General features: G+C 40.0%; 2 protein-coding genes across 3 annotated transcripts in view; both read left to right on the top strand.

The window, feature by feature from the left end:
- Window positions 1-19,769, top strand: part of ITGA1 (integrin subunit alpha 1) — a 175,360-nt gene that overhangs the window by 7,154 nt on the left and 148,437 nt on the right. The gene's annotated exons all lie outside the window — the stretch shown is intronic.
- On the top strand, window positions 2,700-4,623 carry PELO (pelota mRNA surveillance and ribosome rescue factor). The gene is made up of 2 exons (XM_007457200.1): window positions 2,700-3,703; window positions 3,991-4,623. Exons 1-2 carry the CDS (start codon window positions 2,978-2,980, stop codon window positions 4,420-4,422), a joined length of 1,158 nt encoding a protein of 385 aa, XP_007457262.1. The 5' UTR covers window positions 2,700-2,977; the 3' UTR covers window positions 4,423-4,623.

The following is a 19,769-nucleotide window of genomic DNA, read 5'->3' as shown; positions in this document are numbered from 1 at the left end:
TATCACTGATAGACAAATCAAAAACTCTGAATTAAAGGAGAAATAAAGCTTGTAAAGCCATGTCTTGGAAGCCTTGAATGCCAGGGAATTTGGATTTTAATTAATAGGGAATGAGAACCCCAAATAACTCGAAAGTGTTAACGACTGATCTAGAAAGACTAAGTTATAACACAAAATCTAGGAGAAAAACACCTGATAATTCAACAACAAGCTCAAGTTACTAAAAAGAAAATTCTGTTCCAGACGTTTCAGATTAAATAATAATTCTGTGAAAAGTTTTGTAGTATGTTCAATCACTGAAGCACATTTATATTTAAAAGACACCCCAAAGCAGTGTGCCTCATAATTAAAACAAACAAACAAACAAAAGAACCACAGAATCAACAGCCTATGGGGGTTTCCCATAGATTCTCAATGTAGAAATATGTGTGTATTTTTCTAAAGTAGAATATTAGATCTTTCTCAAGAATTACAATGGTGACCTAGGCTGAGCAAAAGGAATATTACGTTGAAAAGAATATAAGGACTGTTTTAAAGTAATAAAAGAGCAAGGAAGGGACCTTCCTTTCAAATGCCCTAGGTTGGTTCCTAAGGTGTGAGTCTTTGTTTAACTGGCAAAGGTGAGAGTTAAGGGGAAATGGCAGTGGATAATAGCACATAATCTTTGGGGTTGCAGAGATGATTTCAAGCATCCATAAATGTAGAATTGTGTCAGTGGAAAGAGAAAGTGTGGAATTAAGTAGGCCTGGATTTGAATGCTGGTTATGTGATCTTGAATACATTTCTTAACTTCTCTGTAATTCATTTTCTTCATCTATGTATGAGGATAACAAATATTTACCTTACAGGAGAGGACTAGAAAAAGCATAGGAAAGTACCTGGTGAATATTCAGTAAGTGATAGCTCTTCAGTAAAAACCTAACATTTATTAAGGTCCCTGTGTGCCTATCACTGTGATTCTGTGGTTTTCGATCCTTGGCAGATTTTTCAAGAGGGGGATGATTATACTTAGAAAGGTGATCAAAGAGTATCTCAAAGCATCTCCTCCTTTCCCTCTCTCCCTCTCTCCCTCTCTCCCTCTCTCTCTCTCTCTCTCTCTCTCTCTCTCTCTCTCTGTCTCACACACACACACAGACACACACACACACAAACACACATTCACTCTACCAGTTAAGAATTCTTCTAGCTTAACAAGCACCTTTTAAAAAGATACATGTCCTTTGGAGACACAAGCCATACTCACACTTTAGTGTGATCGTTCCTTGCTCAGTGAAAAACTGCTGGGTTCTCCTGGAAGTAGAAGAAGGCAGTCTGAGTTAGGAACTTTGGAAGGGCACTCAGTATGATAGGAAGGTGGGGAAGGAAAGAGGTACAGAAAGAGAAGGAGGGAGAAGAGAGGCCACAAAATATTGGTTCTAATTTACACTAGAGCTTTGGAGGGGACCTATGTATCCCCTGACAATCTCTGAGGAATTTAATTGAGATTTGAGTATCAAGACTTGTGCCAACATCAGATTGCTCCCTTTCATCCCTGTCTCACCAGTTCAGGATGGTAAGCTTCCCTTTAAATGCCATACGCAATAAGATAGGAAGGCGAATGGGGAAGATTTGTGCCCTCTTCTCTCCAACCCATCTTAACTCTCAAGAAAACTTTGGTAGGCTTTTTCTATTCACTGGTCCTTTTAAGAGGCAAGCCCCACTTCCCAAACTCCCCCGCCTCTCCTTCCCCCCACAAAATGTTGAGTGACGTAAGGTTTTTCTTACCAATGAATTCTGTAGCTATTCAATCAAGGTCAGTCATAGTAGAACAGTCCTTCCCCACTTCCCCAATCCTCAGCTCTCAGCTCAGCTTTGACAGTGAAGATCCCGTCCTAAACTACTGAGACCCAATTCCCGCCCCCGTAAACATTTCACAGGCTACTGAGCTGCGGAAAGCTGAGTCTGCCAACCTTGGATTCTGGGATTCGGTTAGCTACTTTAGTGTGATCGTTCCTTGCTCAGTGAAAAGCTGCTGGGTTCTCCTTGGATTCTGGGATTCTCAGGACATCAGATCAAGCAACTGAGAGGTCCATCCAGGGGTAAATTCCACAGATGGTTTCTTCTTTCTCTGGGATCAATGTTCTAACATCTGGGTTAATCAGATCATGCAGACTTGGTTAATTAAGCGCAGAAAACAGCTGGGCACGTTACTCAAGGCCCAGACGCACCATGACCAGTCGTTCTTAAGAAACAGCTTCTGGACAGACCAGATCCAAAAAGCGTGTGGCGTCTGAGTGCAGATAAGGCAGGAGCAAAGCGGGCCGTAGTCTGGACCTTGGGGCCAAGTCTGCACTTTTCTGAGTTCCTTTTACTTTTCCGTAAGTTTTGAAATTGCATTTACCCGGCGGGAGAAGGTGTAGCGTGGCAACCGCACACAGCTGAAAAATACATATATATTTGCACTCACAAACTCCCCAGATTCTTCACAAACAGGGGTGGAAGAGAAAACTTAGGACGTCCAAGTTCAGCATTAATACGAATGACTCGCCAGCAAAAATTCCGTACACTTTCCTCGGGCGGTTTATTCTCCGAGAAACACCTCCCGGCTTAGTGCGCCTGCGCACGCGCAAGCTGCGGCCCCGCCTCCCCGTTGCGGACGTAAAACGTGCGCCAGGAGGCAGGACGTGGGCTGCGCATGCGCCCTTACTGCATCGGCCTCTTGATGTGTACGGCGGCTGGAACCGCGGAGAAGGTGTTCGCCGGTGTCTCTTGCGGCGGTTCGACGCGGCGTGCCCCGAGACCACGAAAAGGAAGGGCTAAAGTAAGTGTTCCCCCCAGCCGCTAGAGTCATATAGAAAGTGTTTCCTTCCCGCCAGGCAAGTGCCTGTGGGAACCGGACCCCGTCCCCTTCACGGCCTAAACTTTCCCCTCCCTACCCCTTTCCTTGTGGCGATCCCCTCGGTTCCTCTTGTTCTGGCAGTGAGCCCCTGCCAAGATCATGAAGCTCGTGAGGAAGGACATTGAGAAAGACAATGCGGGCCAGGTGACCCTGGTTCCCGAGGAACCTGAGGACATGTGGCACACCTACAATCTAGTGCAGGTGGGCGACAGCTTGCGCGCCTCCACCATCCGCAAGGTACAAACGGAGTCCTCCACGGGCAGCGTAGGGAGCAACCGGGTCCGCACTACCCTCACTCTCTGCGTGGAGGCCATCGACTTCGACTCTCAAGCCTGCCAGCTGCGGGTCAAGGGGACTAACATCCAGGAGAATGAGTATGTCAAGATGGGGGCTTACCACACCATCGAGCTGGAGCCCAACCGCCAGTTCACCCTGGCCAAGAAACAGTGGGACAGTGTGGTTCTGGAGCGCATCGAGCAAGCCTGTGACCCAGCCTGGAGCGCTGATGTAGCGGCTGTGGTGATGCAGGAAGGCCTCGCTCATATCTGCTTAGTCACTCCCAGCATGACCCTCACTCGGGCCAAGGTGGAAGTGAACATCCCTAGGAAACGGAAAGGCAACTGCTCCCAGCACGACCGAGCCTTGGAGCGGTTCTATGAACAGGTGGTCCAGGCCATCCAGCGCCACATACACTTTGATATTGTAAAGTGCGTCCTGGTGGCCAGCCCAGGATTTGTGAGGGAGCAGTTCTGCGACTACATGTTTCAACAAGCAGTGAAGACGGACAACAAAGTGCTCCTGGAAAACCGGTCCAAATTCCTTCAGGTAAAACAGTCTTATCCAGGGATAATTAAGAATGGGCAGAGGGGTTTATGTAAACGACTCCTAAAGTTTTAGAACTAGGAAAAGTACAAGAGGAGGAAGGTTTAACTTGACTGGGATTGTAAGTGAGATCATGAAATGAAAAGAGACTAGCAAATTGTTATAGTAAACTTGGCTTAAATTCTTAAACATATAAAGCCTTACCAGTGCTTTTGGCTTGAGGTCATTGTGGGCTGTTTAATGGGTACTCTAAGAGATCTTTTGTCTAACTTTTGTAATTGTGATTCTAGGTACATGCCTCCTCTGGACACAAGTACTCCCTGAAAGAGGCCCTTTGTGACCCTACAGTAGCTAGCCGCCTTTCAGACACTAAAGCCGCTGGGGAAGTAAAAGCCTTGGATGACTTCTATAAAATGTTACAACATGAGCCTGACCGAGCTTTTTATGGACTCAAGCAGGTGGAGAAGGCCAATGAGGCCATGGCAGTTGACACATTGCTCATCAGCGATGAGCTCTTCAGGCACCAGGATGTAGCCACACGGAGCCGGTACGTGCGGCTGGTGGACAGCGTGAAGGAGAACGCAGGCTCCGTTAGGATCTTCTCCAGTCTTCATGTGTCTGGGGAACAGCTCAGCCAGTTGACTGGGGTAGCTGCCATTCTTCGCTTCCCTGTCCCTGAGCTCTCTGACCAAGAGGAGGATTCCAGTTCTGAAGAAGATTAATGATTGGAACTAATAATCGAGACAACCTGTGTCTCACTCCTTCACTCTTAGATTTTCTCAGTATCCTTGTGACAGAAAGCTGTGAAAGTGGCACTTTGTGATTCTTACAGGGGTTTCTCATGTATTTGGTCACACTAGGTGATTTGTGGTTGGCAGGACATGTATTCAAACTGAACAATAAAAGGAAATAACCTCCATGTATTACCATCTTTATTAATTGGGATAATTTTATTTCAGAATTATGAGTTATTTGCAGTACTTAGAAACATTTTATATATTTAAAACGAATGCCCGTGTATTCTTTGGAATAGACTGTAAAATCCCATACTGCATGCTTTGACGTAGTTTTCCTTAGGAAAAGCTTTTTAATATCTCATCTTCAGTTTACATTGTTTATTTTAATTCGGCATGGTGTTCTTACACTGGTTTTCTTAATGATCCTTTTCTCCCCATTTCCCCCCACATTCCATTCTTTTTTAATTTTTAAATTTATTTGCTATTTTAAATGATAGCTAAATAATTAGAAGATTTTTCTTGAGGACAACTTTAAAATGTGTTTTTCTTAAGAGACTTGTTAAACCAATCATGTTAAAAGTAACAAGGTGGGGTTTTTTTTGCTTTAGAACTAATCATAATTGCTTCAGAGGAGCACTTAATTAGTTATATTTAGGTCATTGAGCTTTGGTCTGCTAAGGATTCTCAGGATAATCTATTTAAGGTGCCTTTATTTTTAAAATGAGGCTAAGGTATGTGATTTGCTTATGGGCTATTAGTGGCAAACCTAGAAGTAGTCCCCAGTCTGGACTTGAGTTCTTTGCACTGCTACACCATTTATGTATTTATTTTTTGGCTTATCATAGTTAAATACTTGATGCTACCTTGAATTTGTATTTGCTTTTACATTCTTAATGGACTTTCTCCACGCCCTATTTTACGGGTGAGAAAGCCTGTTCAGAAAGTTTAAGTCACATCATTAGTATGTGGCAGTTGATTTGTACTCCAGCTCTTTACCATACTTAGGGAATTTTGGCAAATAGCTGAGAGTTTAAAATATTTTCATTATTTTTTCCAAGAGTTAGGGAGGGGGCCTTGAAATGTAATTGCATCTTGACCTTTTACACATCTCAGCTTAGCAAAATAATTAGGAAAGGCCTTATGAAGAAAGAGTGATAATTCAGTCTGTAACTCCAGGATCAGTGGTGCCTGCTTCAAATAAGGACACTAAGTAAACTTTTGCTTGTCCTGTCTGTGTCTGAGCCTTTCTCCTGTTGTAAGTGCCAGGTTTGGGGATTATTTTTTTTAAACTTCCTGACTAATCTGAACCTTTTTATCTGTAGTTAGGGGTAGACACCTCCATATACTTTAAAACCACATTTTTATATGTCTATTGTACTTCTAATCAAAATAATTCAGATTGTCGTTTCGTTATAACTCATGAATATTTAAGATATCATTAAAAGTATGTTATTAATAATTTGGTAGGAGTGTAGATATGAAGTCACTAAGATTCTTAATGTTAGAACCTGATTGATAATGCATCATATTCTCAGGAAGAATTTGGAGATTTGGGGCCTCGTGCTCATAATCTATGCAGAACTGGTTATTCCTAGCTGTTATCCTTGGTAATAAAAACCAGGGGAAATAAAAGCTTATGGTAAGTCTAACCAATACATTTTAGGACATAAGTTCTCAAATTTAGCTGCCTCTTAGCTTCACCTTGGGAGTTTTAAAAACTCTATACCCAGACTGGACCCCAGACTAAATAACCTTACACCCCTAGCAATGCTGAGTGTTTTTTTAATTATTAAAGCTCCCAGGTGATTCCAATAGGCATCAAGGCTGAGACCCTTGATTCAGGCCTTGCTATTCAAAAGTGTGGTCCATGGACCAGCAGCATCCCCTGAGAGCTTGTTAGAAACTGGAATCCAGGGCTGTACACTAAACCTATTGAATTGAAATTTGTATCTTAACATCTCCAGTTGATTGCTGTGTATAGTCAAAGCTGATAAACATAAGCAATAGCTAATTCTCCCTGTGCTAGTTAATCTCTGCCTAGGGTTGCCAGCCATAGAGAAAAAGATTTGAGCTTTAAGATCTTTTAAGAGAGCTAAACTGCCAATATTCAATGAAATTATCTATAAAACTCTAAATGAAAGCCTGTTTATGTCTATAACATATTTAAAATATCTTTAAGAATTTGTATTTTTAAAAAGTTACATATTATACCAATACCATTATCTAGAGTATAAATCTTCCTAGATGTATAGGTGTAAATATCAAAATAGTGATAGGAGCATATAAAATACAAAATTAATTCAAATAATTAGTTTTTACTGTTCTATAGAAAACAAAATGAACCATAGGTCTCTGGAAATCATATGCAGTAGTTGAATTCCAATTGCTATTCATTAATAAGGAATGACTATGGTAACAAATGGAAACACTGTCAATAACATACCTCTCAATGCAATGTTGTACTGTAAGTTTCCATTTACCATAAGGTGCTTGTTGTGAGCAAAGATTGCTACCCTCACTAGGCTCAATAAATGAGAAGTTTGCAATTTGTTTCATTTTGTTCCGGATATGATACATATAAAATTACGTTTTGCTATTCCTGGTCTATTATATGTTAAATATTTTGCTAATTTTACGTCTGGACTGTTGATGCTGGATTTCACTTTCATTACTCCCTTATATACAAGTTGGATTCCCCCGCACCCCCAGGTGCCACTAGAATAGCTTTGTAAAGCTAATTTTCTTTTATCTCTAGTTACTTTCAGTCATTAACTTTAGTTTTAGTTTTTAATCCCTGTAACCAGATATCAAACTCACAGTATCTTTAACAGAAGTGACTCATAATTTAATAATGACTCATAATTTCTGCAGTTCATATATTCTGGAACTGAAATTCTCTGTGTTGCTAAAAAAAAAGTACACGGATGAAATGGTGTATTCGTGGATTCCCCAAAGTAGAAGCTGTTTGTTGGGAAGGTACTATTTTGCTTTTAAATCAGATGGTTTTCCAAGTAAATAAGACTGGCAGTTTGTATTCAGTATTGGGATATGTTGAATTACATGTTGAAAAGGGGTTTCTAAGGTGTTTCTTAGAGTTTGAGTAGAGAGAAATTCTTTCGCCTATGGCCAGAGCTTAGATATGGGGCATCCATATTTATATTACACCAGTCATCAAGGGCAGTACATTTAATTTTATCCGTTCATTTTTTTAGTACCTGTTTGAACCCAGTACTGAGCTGGGTTTAGGGAAGAAACATGTAAACAAATCACTGGATAAAAGTAACTTGTAGAAAGTATGAGAGGGCACAATGTTGCAAGGGGTCGCTTTTAGAAGGAACTTTATAGAGCAAGAGCCAGTAAAAGTACTTAAAATGATAAACCTGGAGAGGTTATCAGGAAGAGGATGAGGGCGGGGCAAGTGTGCTAATCACATCGGACCCTCCATGCCACAATAAAGAGTAGGTTCGACCATTATGAGAAACCACTGAAAAGTTTAAACAGGAGAATGGCATGATAAACTTTACATTTCGCAAATATCACTGGCAGCATAAAGGATGCATTGGAGGAGGCAAGATTGGAGGCAAGGAGACAGATTAAGAGAACACTTAGAAAAATTTAAGAGGAAAATGATGACGGTCTAAACAAAGGCATTAAGAATGAAAAGTCAAGAGGAGGTATTAGGAGATAGGCTCAGAGAGGTGTGAGATTTGTTCAGAGTTATGGAAGGAGTAGAGTCTAGGGGTAAATCTTAGGGTTTTTTTCTTGACTGGTGGGAGATATTAGGGCACAATTCAGACACAGGAAAAATAGGAAGAGAAGCTGACTTGCAAGGAAAAACAGTAAGTTCAGTTTGGAATCTGGTTTGAAGTGCCTGTGTGACATCTGTAATGCTTTTCCACCAGACTGTTACATGCTTACTTACTCCCTTCAGGTTTTTGCTCAAAATACCACCTTCTCCATCAAGTCTTCCTAAACTGCCTTTTTAAAAAATGTACCTTCTCCAAGATTCCCTTATCCTTCCTTGTCTTATTTTTCTCTGTAACGCTTAATTTCACTTAGTTGTTTTGCTTATCATCTATCTAGAATGTAAGCTCCAGGAAGGCAGAGATTATTGTCTATTAGGTCATTGCTATATCCCCAATGCTAAGAACAAACCCTGGCACAGAGTAGATGCTCGGAAAAAAAAAAAAAAAAAAACTTCAGGTTTTTGCTCAAAATACCACCTTCTCCATCAAGTCTTCCTAAACTGCCTTTTTAAAAAATGTACCTTCTCCAAGATTCCCTTATCCTTCCTTGTCTTATTTTTCTCTGTAACGCTTAATTTCACTTAGTTGTTTTGCTTATCATCTATCTAGAATGTAAGCTCCAGGAAGGCAGAGATTATTGTCTATTAGGTCATTGCTATATCCCCAATGCTAAAAAAAAACCCCGGCACAGAGGAGAGGCTCGGAAAAAAAAAAAAAAAAAAAAAAGATGACTAAATGAATGACCGAATGAATCAATCTCCAGAAGAAGGTCCCTAGGCAGTTGTGCATACGGTTCTGAAGTTCAGGAAAAAGCATTTGGCCGGGGATAATAATACAAGAAATGTTCAGCATATAAGCAGACCTGAAATCATGGAGGAAAAGAATGACCTAGGAAGTATTAGTAAAACTAGAAATAAAAGGGGGCGAGGCATCAAAGCATAGGGAAACAGCAATATTTAATCTCTTTAAATGCTACTTCATTCTCTGTATTATAACAAAGCACAGGTGTTTATAGATTTCAACACTTAATATAGTCAGATAATTATTTTTCCCCTACATATCTCTATACTGTACTAGAGATATACATGTAGAATAGTTAAAATATTGATTTCATAAAAAGCTGAATTTTTAAAAGTTCTTAAGATAAAAATTTCTAAGTCTGGGGGCAAAAACCAAATTACTTTTTTTTTTTTTAAAGAGTGCTCACAGCGAGGTTGTTTGTTGTTGTTGTTGTTTTTATTAATTTACTTTTATTTATGTTTGCTGTGTTGGGTCTTCGTTTCTGTGCGAGGGCTTTCTCTAGTTGTGGCAAGTGGGGGCCACTCTTCATCACGGTACGCGGGCCTTTCACTGTCATGGCCTCTCTTGTTACGGAGCACAGGCTCCAGACGCGCAGGCTCAGTAGTTGTGGCTCACGGGCCTAGTTGCTCCGCGGCATGTGGGATCCTCCCAGACCAGGGCTCGAACCCGTGTCCCTGCATTAGCAGGCAGATTCTCAACCACTGCGCCACCAGGGAAGCCCTCAAATTACTTTTGTTTATGTTTTTTAAGTGGATCTTAACATACATGTACATTTACTAATTTAGTGTATGAAAAGTTAGTTTAAAAAAAAGATACATTAGGGGGTGATGATTTAATTTATTAAAAGATTTTTCTCAGGATCCCCATAGTACAGGGATTATTAGCAAGCTCTGTTTCATTCAGGTCAAAGGGTTACTGCTATACGGCCCTTAGCCCTCATGTCTCCTACCCTAATGTGTATCTTTGATTCCCTCACCACTTCCCCTTTTACTCCCTGTGGGACCACAAGTGTCAGAGTTGTGACATAAACTTTGCAGAGTTATACCTGTTCTAAAAATTGATTTTGACCAGCCCATAATTTTGTTGATACACATTTTTTAGCAAATGAGTTCCCAGTTAGTGAAGAGCAACTAAAATGGGGATGTAAAAGCAATTATAAAAAGAATAAACAATTTCAGATAAAGTTTTTAAAGCCCTAAATAAAAGTTTTCTTCATATTGATGTTAGCGTATTTAAACTTTGTGCTGTGATTCAGTTTACGTATTTTAAGAGATTTAGTAGTTTAGAAAAATGCTATTCAAGGTCTTCATAATGCATTGTGTGTATTGCTGATGAATTCTCAATTTAGAAGTTTAGTGCAAAAGTGTTACAGAAAAGCCAAAATGGTTTCTAACGGAGTTGAGATGCAAGTATAATACTTCTGTGTATCAAGGATGCCTTACTTAGAAAAGATTCAAAGTCAGCAATGCAGCTAATTAAGATGTTGAAGAATAAAGCCTCTAGTAATGGCCTAGAACAACTTGAGGAGTTACTTAACATCATCAAGTAGCAGGTAAACTTCACTAGAAATAAAAAAGAAATTGGCTAAGTGCAGGAAGGAGATAGTTAAATTAGAAAGACTATGAAAAGGCATTGGCAAAAGATATTTGTTAAGCTGAAGTGGAGATGATAAAATCTCATTCATCATGTTTCTTTACATGGCAAGAATTCTTCCTTTTTAGGAAGTGTTTGATACAGCATCACCATCTCTATTCTCATCCATATTTTAGAGTGTTCTTTGTAGATTTCCAAGTATACTAATTGAAAGATAGCCCATTTATTTTTCAGTATTTAATTTCTCTATCTTAAGAAACATGTTAGTGTATTCTGTTGTGGTAAAGAACACCGGGAAGGAAACTGGGATATTGTGAATTTATTCGTTTAAATTTAGGAGAAGCTAATGTGTTTCCTCAAAGAAAATCCACTTTTGTGTGCAGCACTTTAGTTGTGTGCAAGTCTGCTGACACTATCATTTTGCTTTTGACAGTAAATATTATAATTCTATAACAATTGACATCAATATGGGAAGGCCTTATATTTCTAGATGCCAGTTGCTAAAGATTGTGACATTTATGATAAATTGTAGGGATTTGGATTACCAGTCTTCTTTTAAGTTCCCTTTCCTTCATCCCTTAACATTGCCCACATTCTTTAGAATGCCTGTTTTTCTATAACGTAGGAGACCTAGAGGACTTAGAGCTTATTTCAACTTAGGCTGCCACATTTGGTTCCAGAACACCCAATACTGAGGCAGGGCAGTATCTGCCAGACAGCAAATACCAGAGAACAGTGTCTTTGCAGCCACACTTCCTGGCCATGCACAGGGCTGGCACCACTGTCCCAACTCCAGGAATGGACAACCTGTTAAAATAAAAGTAACCATGGGCTTATTAAAGACCAGACCTGTGGGAAGTGCTTTAAAAGGAAATATTTAATTCTTTGAAGAGTCCTATGAGAAAGGTTTCGTCAGTACTATTTTCAGGTAAGAAAACAAAAGAGGTTAAATAATTTGTCCAAAATCACATAGCTGGTGACTGTGATAAGGTACCCAATCAAGCAACTCCCTAAAAATATAAGAATGCCAGCCCATTCCTCAGTTTTCTGTTTGGAGTAGGTCAAATGTACCTAGAAATAGAAAAATGATTTGGTAACACTAAATTTTATGTAATTGGCCAAGGTTTGTTGCAGTCATTTTGTATGTTTTTTTATTTACCTACCACTGTTATTTTTCATCTCTCATGAAAAATCAGGAACTCAATCATAGGTCATTCTAGTCTGAAATATAGTTGAGGATTAGAAAGTGTACAGAAACTGTTGTAAGTCTATATATTAAACCAAGCCCCTCAAGCCTTTACTCAGCATATGTTACTATTTCACACTTAGTTTTAGCAAGCTTGTTTTTAAAAAAAGTTTTAAGCCTACTATCTTAATTCATGCATTATTCTAACATAGTAGCACCTTAAGTAGCAGAAACTATGCTACTTCCGTATGCAAAGATGAATTAAGATATGTGTCCGTGGCTTTAATCAGCAAATTAGATATCAAGGAGAGATGACCACAAATGGCCAAGCTGGCAGGGAGGTGATTGCAGTGAGAAATGACAGCTCAGGTGGATCCTGAATCACCATCGAAAGAAAAAAGTCTAAGGCTTAGAGGCTTTCACTGGGGCCTGAGGACATTACTGTGTTATAATAGCTGGTGTTCATATTGAGGAAAGGATTGAATTACATTCGGTGCATTACATTCAGAAGTCAAGGAAATGTATCGTCTTTCAAAATTACTTTTCTCCAAAAATCATTAAAAGATAATCGAACTTAAAGAAGTCTTTAGCTATCTGCCATACCTAGAATGGCAGTTCCAGATAGCCAGAGTTTTACCATACCTGAATAGTCTTAATAAGAAAATTTACATAATTGTTGAAAGATGAATACTTGTTAAAGAAAAACATCCCAATAGATTTTAGCTGTAAAATTTATTCAGAGGTAGGAGGTCCTCTGAGTTCAAGTCTAAGTTCCAGAAGTTTTATGTCTGGAATTTTTCGTCAAGTCCTAGTGTAAACATCAACTAGAAATTTTTGTTTGACACCAGTGTGAAAAATTGCTCTGTGGATATGAAACATTTTAACCTTGTGTTTCAGCTCATTGATCCTGTGACCATAATTTAGAGTTTTTTCTTCCTCTCCAAGTATATTGTTGACAATGGTAGAAGTCACTTTTTTTTTTTTTTTTTGATGAGGTGAAGGAGAGAAAGATTGAAAATGCATTGTAGTACACGGCTCTGAATCATTTAGAATCATAAAAGGTTAATGCTGTATGGAAACTTTTATGTCATCTGACCTACTCACTTCGTGATACGGATGTCAACTGAGGCCCAGAGAGTGTTGGTAACTTGATCAAAGTCGCTCAAAAGAGAGTTTTTCATAGAGTCCACATTCCTGTTTGATCCATCCTATTCCAATTTCTTACACATTTTCTTGTCACCAGTGCACACTGGGAGGCAGTTGGGATAAGTGAACAAAGACCAATATGGGATTCTAAAAGTGCCCTATACCCTCTTTTATCAAATAATTCTTCATCTTGGGGCAAGACAGTTTCTCAGAAACATCACTGAGACTCAAGCCCAGCTTTGAAGTCCATTTGTCCATTCTTCAAACAACTATTTATCTTCTGCTAGAGAAAGACTGCCTCCTGCCTTTCTTCTTCTGAGAATCATTTCGTTCTTCTGACAACCACTTACTAAATACCTACTATGTGCCAGGCAGTCTGCCAGCCCCCAGAGATATGAGGTGAATAGAGAAGATCACAGTCCCTTCCTTCAAGGGAAACCCAGTCTAGGATGGGGAAAGACAGAAAGAAAACAAGCAATCATAGCACTGCAATAGGTACAGGAATAAGAACTGTGTGGGAATCTGAGAGCTCAAAGGGTGCTCTTAACTCAGCCTGGCTTCACTGAGGAGGTGCTATCAGAGCTTAAACTGCTAAATTCCAGAAGCTCACACTGATCTTGCATTAGTTTCTAGAGAAATGAGGCAAAGGAAGCAAAGCATTCCTCTCAAATTTACTTGGTAAAATTTTTTTCTTCTAAGTATTGGTCCCTGTAATCCCTAAGCTCTCTCTAAGCTCTGCAGTAAAGAGTCAACAAACCTGAGAAGAGACATCATGGAGAAAGGAGGTTATGTTGCTTCCTACTCTCAGAAAGAAGTGAAAAAGGCATCAGTGGAATCAGAAATACAAACAGGAGACCATGACTGAAAAGAAGAGAAAGGTGCTAGAACCATTGTATTTTCCATATTTTTGTTATCTCCTGTTTCTCTCTCATGACTTAACAGCAAAACAAACCAGAAAAGAGAGCTTGTTGCTCAGTAAGCCGGGGAGCAGGACATCATGTCCTCTCCACAGCCATTCTTGGAAAAGAGGTTGTCCAGGGTAGAGTGGGTGGTGGTGGCCTCTTCGGGGAAAGGGAAACAGGCTTCTGGGCCTGCTGTCAAGCAGGAAGTGCCAGAGAGCTGACTTGGGCCTGGGGAAAGCCCAGAGGCTGGCCAGCAGGAAGACCTGGGGTCTTTCCGATCTCTTTATTCACCATTTTATCCTTGGTATAAAATTCAGGAAAATAACCTTCATAAACAATAACAACTTCTCTCCTAAGTAGTACATTTTACTAAATGGCCAACATGGATTGGGTGTTGTGGAAGGAAGGGAAATTTTCTGCAGAAGGGAGAAAAGAACACAGTCTATTTTATGAGAAGGAGTGAACTCTGGGAATAGTGCTCTGACCCTGTGTGTCTCAGCGGTATTCTCAGCCTGGGTGAAAGGAAGTGGAAGAATGTGTGGAATGTGGGGAAGTGGGAAGAGCTCAGACACAATAAGTTCTCTGCCTCATTAAATGTAGTAATATATTTTTAAGAAAATGAGTCTGTTATCACTGTAGTAAATTTGGGCCTAACTCCTTGCCTAGAACTTAACAGAGCTTAATAAGTGTTAGAATTTTTCCTGCCTTTCTGGGAATCATTTTCACCCTTATCTCTAGCTCTTATGCTTTCTCTGGGTCACAGTAAAATATAGTGGGAAATGGTGTGAGTAGACAGGAAATGTGGAGAAAGACCCAGCCTTTTTATAATGGTTTGCTGTAGATTTTAAAGCTCTTAGATTTGCGTTTGATGCATGGGTTCACATATGTCCTTCTAAATGAATTAGAAACTTTGTCAGAGTCAAGAAAGTAATACTGCCAGATTTTATACTTGAGACTATAAAAAGGATGTTGCACACCAAAAATCACAGTGTAATGTACATGCTGTTTGCTATAGTTACAAAAAAGACTGTATATAAGCATTTGCAAAAGCATCGCCTTTCTGAATAACTATGAATCACAGAAGAAGTCATCTCTATGCCATTCTCAGAGGACTCTGGCTGTGGTAGGACAGACATGAGAACTGGCCTGTGAATCAGATCAGGATGTGCCCAGGCCTACCGGTTGGTTGTATGACTTGAAATCATTTCATCCTTTTGAACCTCCATTTCTTCATCAGTAGATTGAGGAAAGATGGGTGGCACTTGATTTCCTAGGCACCCTTGCAGATCCCTGATTCTACTTGGTGCAGTAGCAATAATTGTTTGTTATTTTTAAAAGTGGTATCTTGGGCTTCCCTGGTGGCTCAGTGGTTGAGAGTCCGCCTGCCGATGCAGGGGACATGGGTTCGTGCCCCGGTCCGGGAAGATCCCACATGCCGCGGAGCGACTAGGCCTGTGAGCCATGGCCGCTGAGCCTGCGCGTCCGGAGCCTGTGCTCCGCAACGGCAGAAGCCACAACAGTGAAAGGAAGTGGTATCTTTCCAGCAAAATAAATCTTCAGTGACTCTCAGTTTTAAAAAGAATCTATTTTGCACCATGTTCCAAAAGCTGCCAAATTTGGGGTTTGGCTGACTGCTAAAGAGAGCAGCCTGTTAGAAGGAGCAAATTCCAGAGCTGAGGGTCATTTTTTACAATGCTTTGCCAATACTCCCATATTTTCAAAGTTGTTAGGGGCCTTTAAACTTGAGCATCAGGAGAGAAACAGTTGTTTAAAACATTTTGTCAATAGGTACACAAAAATTTTCAACTGTGCAAATATATTTGAATAGTTTGCCACATTCCAATGACATGCCAGGTTGCACAGTCCTGCCACTTTCCTCCTTGTTATTTTTCCTCCCCTATCAACTTTGCTTGCTGTCCCAAAGAACTAGGTAACGAGAAAACACAGGTCTTTATTTTTACCGGAATGTTCTTTCAGTTTGGCCAGTGGTTCTCAAACCAGGCAGCTAGGGAGTTTTAAAATCACATGATGACTGGCCCCACCCCAGGCAATTAAGTCAGAATATTTGGGGAAAGGAATCCAAGTATCTGTACATTTAAAAAAACTCCCCAGGTTTTTCTTTCCTTTTTTTTAACTTTTTATTTTTTTAAACATCTTTATTGGAGTATAATTGCTTTACAATGGTGTGTTAGTTTCTGCTGTATAACAAGTAAATCAGCTATACATATACATATATCCCCATATCTCCTCCCTCTTGTGTCTCCCTCCCACCCTCCCTATCCTACCCCTCTAGGTGGTCACAAAGCACCAAGCTGATCTCCCTGTGCTATGCAGCTGCTTCCCACTAGCTATCTATTTTACATTTGGTAGTGTATATATGTCTATGCCACTCTCTCACTTCGTCCCAGCTTACCCTTCCCCCTCCTCGTGTCCTCAAGTCCATTCTATACGTCTGCGTCTTTATTCCTATCCTGCCCCTAGGTTCTTCAGAACCTCTTTTTTTTAGATTCTATATATATATGTGTTAGCATATGGTATTTGTTTTTCTCTTTCTGACTTCCCTCTGTATGACAGACTCTAGGTCCATCCACCTCACTACAAATAACTCAATTTCGTTTCTTTTTATGGCTGAGTAATATTCCATTATATATATACACCACATCTTCTTTATCCATTCATCTGTCGTTGGGCACTAGGTTGCTTCCATGACCTGGCTATTGTAAATAGAGCTGCAGTGAACATTGTGGTACATGATTCTTTTTGAATTATGGTTTTCTCAGGGTATATGCCCAGTAGTGGGATTCCTGGGTCATGTGGTAGTTCTATTTTTAGTTTTTTAAGGAACCTCCATACTGTTCTCCATAGTGGCGGTATCAATTTACATTCCCACCAACAGTGCAAGAGGCTTCCCTTTTCTGCACACCCTGTCCAGCATTTATTGTTTGTAGATTTTTTGATGATGGCCATTCTGACTGGTGTGAGGTGATACCTCATTGTAGTTTTGATTTGCATTTTTCTAATGATTAGTGATGTTGAGCATCATTTCATGTGTTTGTTGGCAATCTGTATATCTTCTTTGGAGAAATGTCTATTTAGGTCTTCTGCCCATTTTTGGATTAGGTTGTTTATTTTTTTGATATTGAGCTGCATGAGCTGCTTGTAAATTTTGGAGATTAATCCTTTGTCAGTTGCTTCATTTGCAAATATTTTCTCCCATTCTGAGGGCTGTCTTTTCATCTTGTTTATGCTTTCCTTTGCTGTGCAAAAGCTTTTAAGTTTCATTAAGTCCTATTTGTTTAGTTTTGTTAACACTCCAGGTGTTTCTTATCTGAAACCAGGTTAAACGTTGGCCCTTCATCACCTACTAGGCCAGTTAGCCCTAAAGTGATCTGTGGCCACAAAACCAGTCAGGGTCTGGCTAAGAAAAAGAGATGGAGCATAGAAAAAATTGTGAAATTGTAGATTAATTATCCCCATTACTGAAAAGGCAACTCTAAAAAGTTGATGAGGGCAGTGTATTTCTTTAGCTTTAATGCCTCGTTGCAAGGTTTGACTATACCTTATGTATTTTGTCTTGCTATAATAAATTCACAATTAGGATTGATAGTGAATATTTATTGATGTACATATATTGCTCAATATAGTGAAGGGAGTTACAAAAAAGTAGCTCCTTGAAGGATGGAGCTTATAAATCTTGGGATGCAAGAATTATGTAAAATGGAACAAGATGTATATTTTACAGAGAGTGAAAGCTAAAATTGTTGGCAACAGGAAGATAACACAGTTGGGTGGAATCACCTAAGAAGGTGGTATTTGAGTCTGGGTCACCTTCCGAATGTCTTCTTTCACTCAATCAGCAGGCAGCAGCGGTAAGAACATTGGCTCTTAGCTGGAAAATCTTAGCTCTGCTACAGATGGGCTCTGTGACCTTGGGCAAAAGTCATGTTACCTTTTTGATCCTCAAATTTAGATATATGAGGTTTAATCTATAAAATGGAAAAAAAATGATAAAACTTTCCTCATAGAGTTGTAAAGAATAAATTATATGATTTAAGCAAAATACCTGGGAATTAATAAGAGCTCTATTTACCTGAGTTTTATTCCTCCTTCCTGTTGCATCTATTTGCCATGCATACCACTTGGGCACCAGATCAGCCATGGAGGTGTGAGGCAAAAGAAGTACCTGAAGTTTCTTCCTGTCATAAATCCCTACCATTTGCCAAGGATGGTGTTATAACCAGAAAAGGTAGACCCACTCTGTCCAGTTACCCTCAGCAAGAGATGGGCTAGCCGATCATTCTCAGTCTTTATAATATTTTTATTTCCTTATATTAGGATACATAATGCATGTCTCACCTCATTGCCCAGAGGATAGAGATGAAAACTGTACTTTTGTAAGTGATAACAAGCCAGTAAGGAAGAGGAACATAGTAAAGCACATTTCATTCTCTACCTCTGTGTCTTTATTTTAAAATAAATTAATTAATTTATAAAAAAAGAAAAGCACATTTCACTTCATGCCAGGAACAGTAACCCCTTCAAGAACACCACTGTGTGCACACAAAGAACCATAACTACCCACCTAGGAGGTCCTGGCTCTGTGTACTGAACCACAGAAGCTCATATGGTGCTGAGGTTGGATTTATATCAGCCATAACCCACCATTAAACTTCCAATCAAACAAAATTAATATTAATTCTTAGGTTGAACAATAGGTGCTGTCTTTTCTTCCATTTAGTCACCTTAATTCCTGTGGTACCTGTTAATGATTATTTGAATATCATTCTTCCACTGCTCAGCTTTCCTTGTCTGGGTGTTTCAACCATATGTAAGTCATAAAAAAATCACAATTCCCTTACTGCTTCTAAGTCAGTTGCAAACAACAGAAAGCAACTCTGGTAATGGAAGCAACAAAAAAATATTTTAGGAGAAGTTGAGGAGACCTCAGATAGGAAGAGAAAGAGGAAGGCATAGTCAAATCTCTGCTGCAGAAATATCTGTGTAGGACAATGCAGCCGATGGAATCACCACCCCCAGACAACCACCACCAATCCACTGGACTTAAAACTCAACCAGAAATTCTGAGAGTAATCTTTAATGTGCAGGAACATCAGGTTGGCCATCCAGAGGTCACATGTTCACCTTCCCTGGACCAGGAGGCAGGATGAAGGACTGTTCTGTACTCCTTCACTCCTCTGTATCCTGAAATTCCACCCCTTTCCCCAGCTAGGAAGAGTGTGGATGCTGGAGAGCTAAAAGAAAAGAAAATATCCACTGACTATTGTAGCACAGTAGGAGTAAAAGAACTAACATTTACCAAATCCCATACAAGGCAGACTCTATACCGTGTTAGAGGCACAGGCCTGCAGCCAGATTGGCGTTGTTCAGACCCCAGCTCAGCCAATCTGCTGGAAGAAGCAAGGGTGATGCTGAGCCTGGAACCCATGTCCGTCCAACTCTAGGGCCTGGTATCCCATCACTAGTTCATCCAGTCCAGTAGGTTTTAACTCTTACATTCTTCATCAGAGCAGAGATGCGAATTAGCTAGGAAAACCTTACCCTGAATCCCTTTCAGGCTTCATATCTGCTTGGAAAAAAAAAAAAAAAAAATTACCTAACCGTATAAAATAGTTGAATAATTGGCACATTTTTTTTCTTTTATGTGACTACTTCCCTTAAATCTTGACTTCAGTCTTGCTCTTGGGCTCCTGATATCCCGATGGATGTCTGATTCACCAGCAAGAACTTAAGAACCAGTCCTACTGCTAGATTTTAAATGGTGGCTTATTTAAATGGTCAAAGTCAGTCAGCGGATCACTAAATTTTTAGACTGGGCAATTCTCAATAGGAGATTCAGTATGAGTCCCGAAGCACAGTGGAAGTTCAGGAGACTCAGGGAGCACCTGGCTTCCACAGTCACAAGTCTTGAGGTCACCTCAGGCCACTTACATTTCTTGT

Source organism: Lipotes vexillifer, unplaced genomic scaffold, assembly GCF_000442215.2.
Source record: "Lipotes vexillifer unplaced genomic scaffold, Lipotes_vexillifer_v1.1 scaffold208, whole genome shotgun sequence".
Taxonomy (NCBI): domain Eukaryota; kingdom Metazoa; phylum Chordata; class Mammalia; order Artiodactyla; family Lipotidae; genus Lipotes; species Lipotes vexillifer.
This window is presented reverse-complemented; position numbering and strand designations above follow the sequence as displayed.

Bases quoted from the DNA above. Each gene is read 5' to 3' on its own strand.
- PELO (XM_007457200.1), top strand. From the start codon at position 2,978: ATGAAGCTCGTGAGGAAGGACATTGAGAAAGACAATGCGGGCCAGGTG. The intron at 3,704-3,990 runs GTAAAACAGTCT...TTGTGATTCTAG, and splicing joins ACCGGTCCAAATTCCTTCAG to GTACATGCCTCCTCTGGACA.